This window comes from Pezoporus wallicus, unplaced genomic scaffold, assembly GCF_028554395.1.
Source record: "Pezoporus wallicus isolate ANWC-B61680 ecotype Strahan unplaced genomic scaffold, APGP_CSIRO_Pwel_v1 contig_747, whole genome shotgun sequence".
Lineage (NCBI taxonomy): Eukaryota > Metazoa > Chordata > Aves > Psittaciformes > Psittacidae > Pezoporus > Pezoporus wallicus.
In genome coordinates, this window is record NW_026638457.1 from 910,477 (window position 1) to 923,619 (window position 13,143).

At 35.6% G+C, this 13,143-nt stretch overlaps 1 protein-coding gene across 4 annotated transcripts in view; it reads left to right on the forward strand.

Moving 5' to 3' along the window:
- FUT9 (fucosyltransferase 9) overlaps positions 1–2,386 on the forward strand; it is a 104,275-nt gene extending 101,889 nt beyond the window's left edge. For all 4 annotated transcript variants that reach the window (XM_057410811.1, XM_057410810.1, XM_057410812.1 and 1 more), the window contains one exon: positions 997–2,386. In XM_057410811.1, coding sequence (XP_057266794.1) covers positions 1,005–2,084 — 1,080 coding nt within the window. In that variant the 5' untranslated portion in view covers positions 997–1,004 and the 3' untranslated portion in view covers positions 2,085–2,386. The remainder of the gene's footprint in view (positions 1–996) is intronic.
- The last annotated feature ends 10,757 nt before the right edge of the window (positions 2,387–13,143 follow it).

A 13,143-nucleotide genomic window follows, 5' to 3' on the forward strand; every position in this document is an offset into this window, starting at 1 on the left:
TAAGCAACCACTAACTTTACTAGATTTCACAAGAACCTTGTGGAAGAGAAGTTTGGGAAGGAGCTTTATCACTTCCCTTGGAAAGAGACAACCAGAGAGAGGATAAAGGAAGCTATGAGAACTCCTCACCTCTTTTTTTCCATGGAAAAAATGGTAGCTCACAAAGATGCAGCTTTATCTCTACTTTCTCTAATTCTTAACACAGAACTGTGGCATAAAAACATAAATACTTAAGGACTTTTTTTTTACTAATTTTTCTTTATGTGGGAACTATGGGAGGCTGCATAAGGGAACAGAGAGAGAAGCTGCCCTATTGCTGCTCAGTTGCTGCTTTCCTTCCCTAGCTAATTCAGGAGTCCTCTGGAGAAGGCACGAATGTTCATCCCTATGTAGCCTTTAGGCACGAACTAGTTTTCTAACAGTATTACTGATTCCAGAATTAAGTTCCAGTCCTTTCCTTTTTCATTCCTTTAATCCTATATCCTCCATACATATATGCACACAAATATGGGTGGACAAAATCTGCAGCATGTTATCTCTTACAGGCACAAGGACAGAATCAAAGGGTAATTGTGTCTGCTTTCTCTGTGTTTCTTAAAATTCTTGGCCTAGGTTCTAAGCAAAAAGACTTCTCAAGATACATACTGATTTATACCAAGTATAAAATGCATTAAAATTCTGCTTTTAATTAATGTCAATTAGCTTTTAATGTGAAGAGGAGAAATATTGTAACTTTGTTATGAATAGAACCCCTACCGTCTCCACTCAAAGGAAATTTCTGAGGTTACAGCTTGGTGATACCAGAATCCTATCCATTTTGATGTCTGATATCTGATTGCTCTAACCAGACATATAATATAATTATGCCATTATGATCATATTTAATTTCTATAGTAAAATATATTTCAATTATAATTATTTCATTATACTTTAACAGGACATGAAATTTAATACCTGATGTTATTTTCTCTTTCTTTTCTTCTCTTTTTTTCTCAGAACAAATTATGACATCGACATCTAAAGGAATTTTCCGGCCATTTTTTATTATCTTCATTGTCCTTGGCTGTTTCATGGCATTGATACTAATTTATATCAAACCAACAAATAGCTGGATCTCTGGTCCCATAGAATCAGCCAGTTCAGTTTTGAAAATGAAGAGCTTTTTTTCTTCCAAAACTGATAATCTTAATGAAACTACTATTTTGATCTGGGTTTGGCCATTTGGTCAAACATTTGATCTAACATCCTGCCAAACAATGTTCAATATCCACGGGTGCCATCTGACTATTGACCGCTCATTATATAACAAATCCCATGCTGTTCTCATTCATCACAGGGATATTAGCTGGGATCTGACTAACTTACCTCAACAAGCCAGGCCACCATTCCAGAAGTGGATTTGGATGAACTTGGAGTCTCCAACTCATACTCCACAAAAGACTGGCATTGAACACCTCTTTAACCTGACCCTGACTTACCGGCGTGATTCAGATATTCAGGTGCCTTATGGCTTCATGATGGTCGGTACAAGTTCTTTTACATTTGAAGTGCCAAGTAAGGAAAACTTGGTCTGCTGGGTTGTAAGTAACTGGAACCCTGAGCACGCTCGAGTCAAGTATTACAATGAGCTTAGCAAATACATTGAAATCCATACCTATGGACAAGCCTTCGGAGACTACGTCAATGACAAAAACTTGATTCCAACTATTTCCACTTGCAAATTTTACCTTTCCTTTGAAAATTCAATCCACAAAGATTACATTACTGAGAAACTTTACAATGCTCTTCTGGCTGGATCAGTACCAGTTGTACTGGGCCCTTCTAGAGAAAACTATGAGAACTACATTCCAGCAGACTCTTTCATACATGTGGAAGATTTTCTCTCTCCCAGAGAGCTGGCAGAATACCTTCTGATGCTTGACAAAAATAACAAGATGTACCTTAGTTATTTCAACTGGAAAAAGGATTTCTCAGTACACCTTCCTAGGTTCTGGGAATCACATGCATGTCTTGCTTGCGATCATGTGAAAAGACACCAGGAATACAAGTCCGTTGGAAATTTAGAAAAATGGTTTTGGAATTAATTAATTGGTGTGTGTATGTGTGTGCACTTTCTTGAAGAAGCCAGAAGAAACTTCAGTGCAAGTGGAGAGGAAAGAGAAAGAAAAAAAAAAAAGGAAGGAAAAGAGAACATTATGTCATGGTTTATCAGCTATCCTCTCTTGGCTATCCTATTTATATTTTGTAAGAGATTTTAAAAGATCAGCAGCAGCAGTCATCAATACTTGGTTTTAAATTATAATGTACATACTAATTATGTGCACTGAAGAATACTTGATTGTTTACTATGATTTTTAAACAAGATTTTTCTGTGAAATATGTCCCAGTCTTACACTTAAAGTAGTCATTTTTAACAGTTCTCTTTTTTTTTTTCTTTAACATTACATTTGCTGTTTAACCTATCTGGAAAATGAGGACACAACTTTAAATGCCAGAGAGAACTTTAAGAACATAATTTGCTGTTCCAGTCTGAAATGTGTGTAATATTAAAAAGACAGTATTTTATGGTTCTTCTTACATTTTAAGAACACAGTAAAGTTAAATACCTGCCATTAGTCCAATACGATCAATTTCACTCCTTTTTAAGGGTGAGAAACCTAGAAATATAATTTCTAAAAGGTATGACAGCAGTAGACAGTCTTTGTTTCTAAAAATAAGATGTGTTCTAACAGATCTCTCCATTAAGTTATGTTAGGAATATGTCTGTTCTTAGTCTTTGAAGAATAAAGTCAGATATAGAGAAGATGTACAACCTTAGTGGCCAAATCTCAGATTCATCCAAGCTTTGAGTGCATTTAAATGCAGCATGTCCTTAAGTCTCATTGTGTCTCAAATATTGTTTACCTGAACCAGGGCTGTAAGTGGTATTACATTGATGATACAGAGACAAACAGATTTTAACATAGGTGTTTGATTACATTAGCCTAATGCACTGAATTCAGCTGGTAGTAATGGATTTTTAGAAATAGACTGTTGAAAATTTTATCAATTTCTCTCATATAATTTCTCAAATAATTGTGAATTTGTCCCCAATTCTGCAAAATTGTATCTGTTGAACTTTAATTGTAGCTGAACACCTTGCTGTTATGACTGATGAATGTGAAGAAACAAAAAAATGACCAAAGAGTTTATTTTCTGAAAGAAATATGCTGAAATTCAGTAAATAAGTTATCAGGCTGACACATTCAACCATCAAACTTATTAAGCTAATGAAATTTGAGTTTTGAAAATATTTTATGTGACAGGTATAAAAAATGCACTCAAGAGCACCAGTTGAATTTTGAATATATAAATAGGTTCTTAAGTGTCAAGTTTTCTTTGATAGCAAATACAAAAATGTGATGATTGTCATGATTGTTTAAAATGTCTGCTTTTCTGTGATTTTATTACTTATTTGTTTCAGCTAGAACAAAAATATGTGATTGCTATATACGTATTCATGTGTACAAGGCTGGTTTCATGACATAAATGTACAGACGTGTTTTGGTATCAAGTGAAAGCTTGTTTTTTCAAGTCAGAATGTGTTACAAATCACATCTTCTACTGAAAAAAAAAAAAAGTTTAACTGGAAAAGCACCAGTTTATGTGATGTATAAGACCCTGATCAAGCAAAGTAGTTGGTCATATATTTCATTAAGATTAAACTTGTAGAGAACATTGCTGAAGTAAGAAATAAGGGATAAACTATGATAAACATTTAGCAAAAGATATGGTGATTTGCCGGATTTTTTTTTTTTTTACCCCAGGTTGGAATAGAAACACAGAAGACTGTAAGAGAAATGTAGTCAAATTTCTAAACCAGGAAACTCCACAGGAAGGTTATAGAAACACTTGTGCTCTCCCTATGGCTTCAAAAGCTGGATTCTGATCGATATATTTATTTATATTACTTATTGTTGTCTTTAAAAGCCAGTTTGCAATATATACTGTGAACCTCCTAAACTCACCAGCATTCCAATACAAAGCAAGAGAGCTTACCTTGCAAATTAATGCAATATAATGAAACCAGACTTCTAAAAACAAAGTGCTGGTATGGATGTATATGTAGGTAGATGTGAGTAGTATTTCCATCATTTTTAAAGCAAGTGGCTATTGCTTACAGTCTGTCCTATAGGATATAACACCTTTTGTTTTCAGGAGGGCAGTGAAACCCTCTGTCACTGAATATGCTACTGCTTTGGCTGAATAATCTGATTCCCCTGATGCTGGAATTTGGAAGTTATTTGCATTGATCTCAGTGGAATTGCATTCACCCCTTGGTGAATGTGCACAGTCACTTAATTCATTCCTCATTTCAGATAGTGGGAGTTGTTTTGTGTGTCACGAGGCCTTATATCAAATCAGATTGGTTTCTTGGCATCAAGATTTAGCCAATAAATTCTTATATTAATAGCAAGTAAGCCCAATAATAAGATATATGATTTGTTACTACAAATATCAATCAGTGTATGCACAGGAAAGCTTTGAAATACATGCTGATTTGTAAGCCTGTAAGTAATGTCATTACCTCTGTGAGCACTGGATCCAGTCAGCATGGCTAATCTGAAATTTTAAGTAATTGAAAATCTTATGATGGAACAGGAAGGAGAGCTGTTCTCTTCACAGAAACTCCACACATGGCCAGTATACTTTGCTTTTGGGACACATTGCTAAAATCATTTCAGAGATTAATGAAACAGGAGAGAAATCTAATCCAGATTGAAATGACCAAGAATCATGACCAAATTCTAAGCAAGAGACATGAAGAGACATGACCTCACCTTCACTGACATTCTTGGAGTGTGGGCTGGACCATAAGTAAGCCAGGCATTTATATTAAAGTAATCTGCATCTGCAGGTATCAAACCTTAAGCAGTTCTGGATATGAAGAGCTTTGATGACAGAAGATGAATCACCTTAGGGCATGTCCAGCCTATGTAGTAAATGATGTGAAGTGAAGGATGTAAAACATCTGAACTCCTTGCATGGATAAAGGCAGTCTACCTAAACATATATGCCTAACTCACAGAAGATTGATTCCAGTCTAGATACGTAATATTGTGTTGTGATGTCTGTGCTCACTCAGTGAGCTACCCTACATGAACAGCCTAGCATAAATAGATTCAAATAGTAAATCATTGTGAAGGAGAATGGGCAAAACCAATTAAGTATGGATTAAAATATATAATTAATATATGGAACTAGTTCAAATAAAGGATATGATATTATTTACACCTTGCTACCACTGGTAAAGAAGGTAGCTGTACAAGAAAAGAGAAATGAAAGATGAGAAATCACACCAATTCTTACTATCTTCTCAACAAATTTATGTCAAGTATTCAGTTTATTTTATTTGTCAGTCCACAATAATCTTCCATATGCACTTGTCACAAGTTAACTCAGCAGTCACTGAAGACAGAGAGTAATCATTATTCTTCCTTTTACGACTTCTTTTGGATGATTTTAGGCTCTATGTCATGCACAGAGCTATCAAGATTACTGCCTTTCTCAGTGTGGAAAGTAAGACCCAAACCAGATAAAATACTAACTGCAGATGCATCACTACTCTGCTGAATGTGAACATACATCAGTCAGAACTAGCAGCAGATCTTTCTAAAGCAGAGTTTAATTTAATTTCACAAACATTCAGTGACCATAGTACCTCTTGCTCAGCAGATCGCCATCCGTTAGTGAATCCTGGTTGCCAGTTTCTTTGAATACTTCTTGCTAAGATGGCTGTACTCACAATGAAGCAGCAGTGTGACCAAAGCCCCCAGAAGTTGCAAGGCACATCCAACAACATATTTGTCTTTTAAGAAATATATCAAATAAAATGAATGTTGGACTGAGCAAGAATGTATGTGGAGATATCTAGAGTTCATGCAGGCTGAGCAAGATATGTGAAACTGGCACTACTCAGCACAGTAAACAGCTACTTACTGTTTTCTTGCTACTTATGTATGTTTAAAAAGAACCAACAACATAAGGTAATTTTCTAATCAAACAAGCTTCAGTTAAACAAGCAACAACTGTTGCTGATTATTCAAGGGTGGGATTCCTGCTTGCTTTGTGTTACCTCCTTTATTAGACAGAAAAGTAACTTTCAGGGGAAGAGTGAAGTCTGTCAACAAGCTATAATATATTTATTATCTGATTTCAAGAATCCTATTCTTTTCTTTTTTTTATTTTGAAATAAATCTTCCTGTCCTTATGCAGTAAGATTTTCTGGACTTGATTCAAGAATAACCTTCAGCACATATGCATATGATCCTGAGACTCAAGCATGGGCTTAAATTTAAGAGCATCTTAAATGTTTTAATGCACTGGGGCTTCAAACAGTATGTTTTTACTGCCTTTGGAATTGTGCCAGAGAATACAGTCTGTAAGCAACAGAGGCTGATTTGTACAGCCTTTTGCATTATGTGTGTCCATTCTATGAGTAGACTGGCTATTCCACACTGAAAACTGTTTGAACCAATTCTGCCTTAGAGTTTATCCAATATGTTTTGGCCCTACACTTCTGCTTCAGCATACTATATATGCTACTGTTGCCTCATGCCATTCACTCAGCATGGCACTCCACCCAACCTCCTGCCTGTGCTGTGGAGGGTGAATGAACTTGCTGTCATGTAAGGAGCTGAGAGGAGCTGAGGCTTGCTGAGATAGTATTTCAAGGACCTGGCCATGTGTGCATTCTTTTAATCTGGACTGAGTGTGCCCTAGAGAGGGTCAGTCTCAGCCATACCTCATTTTCCTTTTGGAGGAATATATTTGATTCAGCCTAGATGGGACTCTGTGAGGGATCAACTGTGCATGAAGAGTGGGAACAAGAGTTGTGCCTGTACAGGCTGATAAGGAGGCTTCTCACCTATTTAAACTTAACAGTGAAAGTTAATCAAATACTCAAGTTTTTCTTGGTCAAAACTAGTACATTACTGAGAAGACAGTCTAGGGGAAATATTTGTTTATCTACCAGTTGGTAGGCTTTTTCATTAATAGTGACTGACAGTTCTGTTTTGTTTGGTTTTAGTGTGAGTTTTAATTGTTAGAAGTCAATCAATATGATTAATAGAAAATAGTTATTTCAGCTTCATCTTTCACTCTTGCTCAGGCAAATCTTCCATGAAAGTCAGCAGGTGATTTGGGAAATTTCCGTGCTAGTAATGCACTGAGCCAAGGGTGGAATGGCTGGGGTAAAAAATCACCTTCTTATTCATGGATGTTTCTCTTCTAATATCTGAATAACTAGCTCAAGTGCTATAACAAATTCTACCTTCATAAAATCAGTATAAAATTCATACTGGTTAGATATGTTCATAAAAGGTACAGAAACACCAAGAAATTTATTAAATAAACGGTGCAGCAGTAATTTTAATTGATGGTACAAATGCCACAGATTGATACATATGATAAAAACATAAACTCATGGGAAATTATTAGGTCAAGAGACATCAACCTTCAGTTTTCATATTGAAAAAAGTCACTTCATTACTCCTTTGGAAAGATAATTAATTTGGAATATGTCACCATATTCTCAGTTAACTGAAACCAACAGTCCCTGTGCAGTGAACAGTTCAGAGGTTTGCTCATGTGGCAGACAGCCTTTTACCTCCAGGTTAATAGCCTGTATTATGAGTAGGTTGGTATATACAGCTGCTTGGCAACCTCTTGTAGGTGACTTGGTGATCTCAGTCAGGTTTCTCATTCTTGCTTTCAGCCAAGGAGGCATAGAACTGAACCAAAACTCATCGGACTTCTTCTGTGTATTTCTTGACACACTCACGGGATGACTTAGGACACTCTCACTCCTGCAGTCTGTACCATACCTGTTTATGCAGAAGACTTCACTGTTCCAAGAAATGAACACTGGTATTTTTCTGAGTTATGGTGACAGTCTGTAAAAATGAAGTATTTTTACAGGGGGAGCTCTTTATTAACATTCCTAAGTAAATAATTAGTAGGAAAATCATTGCAAATTGGCAGCAAAAGTGATTGTTTGTTATTCTTTATATGAATCAGTCCAGTCAAAATCAGGCTTTGATGAAACTTTATCCCCATGGCTTAATACAGCCTGATACCCACACATACATGATAGCAAAATTTGAAAGATATAAAGTAAACTAACACTTACATATATATAAAGTTGGCATAAATTTCCTATAGGGCTTTAAAGCTCTAACTAAACACTTCAGCAGTCACCAGATGAAAAATGTTCTCATCAACCCCTTTATAACATGATAGGAAAAGCCCTCCTGATATATGCTCTTTGGCAAATAACCCAAAATCTACATATTCCTTTGCTGTTTTGTTTTGTAATACACGTTATAAGAGATGAGATTTTAAAATCTGGAAAATTAACTCCTTCGTGCAATTTAATGTTTTAAAGATTCAGTGGATATACTGAAGAGAAGAAAATGAGAAGCTTTTCCATCTATACAAAATCCTAGCGTGCCAAACTGTTTCCAGTGAATGAGCAAAACAGTTAAATATACTGACTTTTTATTAGGATTTACAAAACCTTCTATTAACACACTGTAATTTTGCACTATTTTGTAAGAAAAAAAAGGAAAATGAAAAAAGGAACTGAAAAAGAAACAAAAAAAATCTAAAAATAGATGCCAAATGTATAGTTTGTAAAATACTATTTTTCTTAAATTAGGTGTCATCACATTGTGAATCTTACTGTGTTATAGTAAACTGTGAAAAACTGTGATGTACTGTTGTGACACCGCCTACCAAGGGCCATTTCTAACAGACAGAATAGTCACCTGGACTTGTTTATATGAAACATAGTCATAAATCTGAGATCACTTTTATACTTATTTTTTGTAGACTATTTTTCCACATTTACAACACAACTGTTATTTTATATCAGACATTAATTTTGCTTTAAAATATTATTTTAATAGGTGGGTGGATGTCTTAAATGTGCCAGATTCAAATCTGTAACAAAGATAATTCAGAAACTCTTCTTTGCCAAACTGTAATGCTACTGAAATCAAAGATGTTTTGTTGAACACACAGGCTTGTGTTGTCAATTAGTTTCTATTCCATGATAATGCTAATAATGTTATATTTTTTAGATAAATGCCTGGTAGTCATGAGCTGCATTTCCATTCTGTCCTTCTCTATGTTGGGGAAATGAAACTGAGTGCCATAGCTGAATGTCATAGATATTCAGACACTCACATAACGTGCCATGGACTTGACCTCTGAAATATATTGATGAGAATTAGGAGAAAAAAACCTTTCAGCTGCTTGTCCTGATTCAAACCCATTTTCTGTGGTGGGTTACATGAAAATGGGATGGTTGACACATACAGGACTAGTATGATCTCTGTAAAGACAGTAAGGTTCTGTATGTAGAAACATGGGGCCACGTTTACTTTCTCAGTGCAAGATCAGGACCAAAGTCCCTTTCTATTTGAACTTACACACATAGCATTGAGTGGGATCTTATATGAACCCTTGCTTCATGTTCTCAGCTAATGATATTCCTTGTACTGACAATTTAATATTTTATGTGTTTTACATAGTATATACATGATGCATAAAGTCATGCGTAAGAAATAGTAACCATGGAAAATTGAATTTTATTTAAAAAAAAATGAAAACCATTCTTACCTGCAAGCACATTTTAAGATGCCATGTTCAAACAAGACCTTGTAAAAATCTGTATTTTTTATTGATTGTATATTTCACCCCATGATCTAGACATTTTATAGCAAAGATTTTACCAAATTTATTCTTTGTTCCTTTTAACAATACCATCATCCTGAAATGCATCTGAAAAATGTAGGGTTTCAACCACTGATGTTTTTCAGAATTTTGTTTTTTTTTAATTTGATGTTGTTGTTAACTTTCTTCTGATTCCCTATAGCTATGTTTAGAGTTTTCAACACAATCTGACTGCAGTCAGAAGATACTCACTGTATGAAACTACAGGAAACTGTAACCATTTCAAGGACTTTAATCATCTATATGAAACTAATATTTCAGAACTCTGATTCCAAGATGGTTAACAAGCAGCTCACTGACTCATATTTATTCAGCACTGGAATTCTCCCCAAAGGATAAACACTGAATTATGTAAATAGTAGCGCTCTATATAAGCCTAACAAATTATTGTAATAGGTATATTTAAAATAAAAAGAGAACATTCCACGTGTACCATAGTCTTTGATTATTATTTCATAGGCCTAACATCATCCTTTTTCCTCTTGCGGTAGTTCTCATGAAGAGCCTGCGCTAAAGATTGTTACTCATTCCCATGACTTCTGGCTGAGATATCACAAACAGCATTTTAGTTTTTTTTAAGGTCTTACACATGAAAGTCTTGTAAGCATTTAGGGTCAGACTGAATTCATATGGACTGTTACATTCATTTGCTGCGTACAGCAAACAATACAGCTGAATCACTATGGTACTACAACTTACTTTGCCTTGCTTTTAGCAACATAATTATGGAGCACTGTCTGAGCAATCATTTGATTTTTCTGTATTTATGTTTGCTACTGGAAAATGGGTTTGCCACTGAAATAAATGTAATAAATAATGCAGTGGAACAGAGCATTTGGTCCCAGTGATCACAAAGTTCATCCAAGAAAGAACAATATGTCTGACTACTGTGCAGCTTGAAGAATGAATGGATTTGTGACTTCAAAAATCCTTTTCCTCTCTGTCAGACGGGCAAACTTGCTTTCCTCCTGAGCTAATAAAACTTTGCTAACTTGATACATTCTTTAAAAATGTGTTTAATTTATGCCATTTACTCAAACCAAACTTATAGTCATCTTGAACTCATCCTTGATAAGTACAGAGACAGACTTATGTTTTTAATAGTACATGGGAAAAAAATCATTGCCACATTTATTCTATTTCATTATCCCCCTCCCATTTTCTCCTTATATTCAAATACCACATCAGAAAGCCAATGCAGGACAGAACATACAACTTTCTGTCTAAACCAGAACTTTTTTTCTGCAATTATCCATTTCTTCTTCATCTTGCTTGCAACCTCCCCCTTGATACACCAACCTATTGGACACAAAGCCTTTGTGTGTTTGGAAGGCCAGGTCTCTGCCCCTGAAGGTCAGAAACAGTCAACCTGATGATCTGCTTCTGAAAGCACAGCACTGAGGTGAAATCAGAAAGAAAACCATGGTCATGCCTAGAAGGTGCGCAGGTTTTTAACACTGCCAGCAATGGAAGGCTATTACAAATGCCGAAGCCACATTTGTGGGTGATAAGGATGATGTAGCACAACTTCCTGGAACAGTGAAGCAAGCAGTAAGCCCACATAAGCTTTACACAGGTTGGTCCTTCAGCACAAAACAGCTCATTGAACCAAACATGCAGTCAGTGTGAGTCTGAGAGCAGGCTCGCACCTCTCAACAAGGCTAATAAAGAAGGTAAGACAAAAAATTATGCTGTTTCTCAGCCCATTAGCTGGTTGCATCCTGGCTCACCACAGTTCAAAATACACCATGTGAATTCTCACTCTGACTAAAACAGCAGCTTCCATTCAAGGAATATATTGCCTCAATATACATTTTAACCCCAGTGAAGTCTTTGCATCAGATAACAAGCCTTTAGACAAAAAACATGACTGTAGTTTGAGTTATCTCGGAGCAGACTTCTACATGTAGGTGTATAGAGGCATAACAAATTTCTAAGCTCCCCCTACATGTAAAGGAGTCACAGGTTTAAAAAAGTAAATGGAGGCCAAGAAAAACTCACCTACACGGTGTGTCTTCATCTTTAATCCTGCCTAAAATCACACAAAAAGAAAATAACATGTTAAGTAGCAGTTCTATGGCAATCATTATTACAATTGATTTTGATCTACAAATCACAAAAAATGAAAGAGAACAAAGCTGCTTGTGTTGAAAGGTGAAAATTTGCCAGGTTTCTTTTTTTTTTCAGTTAAAATTAGTTGCTTGTGATATTTGAATTGATACTTTTATGAAAGATCAAAATCATTCTCAAAAAATTTTGCATTTAATCAAATATTTAAGTTTTCAGTAGTAGCTAAAATAATATTAATTTGGGATATTGTATACTAATTTCAACACTTCTTACCAGATGTTTCTTTTTCCCAAAGGAGGATATTTTTCAATGAGAGGATTCTTGAATGAGGAAAATGACATCAACTGCATTTTCATTCTTTTCTTGGGTTCTGTCATCAGAGTTCTGTCATGTGAAGAACACATACTCAATGGGTTGTGGCTAATCAAAATGGAAGAGTTGTTGCAAAAGGTTTCAAAATAACTTCTATATAGTCACAGACTTGCCGCTATACCATAGTCATTTTGTTCCTGCAATAGGAGCATTCATCTAATAGCTGATCTCTCTTTCAGATACTCTGAAGTTAGCAGTTCACTTTGGTTTTTAAGCTGCTTAGTCCTGTTATTAGCACCATTACAGTGTCTGGCATTTGTTGACATTGCCTCCACCTTATGTCCACTTGGTTTCCTCAGCCATATCATCCCCTCTCTACATTGACTATATATTTTCACATTCTCGGTCAGCATTTTGACGTAGGAAAAATATACATTTCCAGCTAAAATGATTCAAGCCTCTGCAACCTTAATCTAGTGAGCCCCATATCCTTACACCACTATTCTTTCATTGCCACTAAATTCAATTTAATTCACATTAGATTTAATGCACTGAAATTAAATGTAATAAGGTACATGGGCAATCAGGTGCTTTTTAATGAGTTCTGCTTGTCAACCAAATAAATTGTAATGCAACCAACTGAATGTGTCAATTACATCCGGAGTGGTGGTTTCACCCTTGAAACCTTTTTTTCTAATACAGCTCAAAGGTATCATGCAGTTATACCATACTAAACCCAGTCCTGAGCAAAAAGACACAAAGTGAGAATGAGGAGACAAACTAATAGCACAGGATAACCATCTGCTGAGGTGTTATTTGATTAATCCTGATTAATAAGGAAAAAACCCAGATATGGCTAGAGATATCATATCATCTACTACAGTGATATCTGGCTGCACAGGCTCAGCTCAGGTCCAGCAGGGTTTATCAGCTCTGTCTCAGTACATCCCTTGAAGTCTGCACCTAGCATTCTGGCTTCTGGCT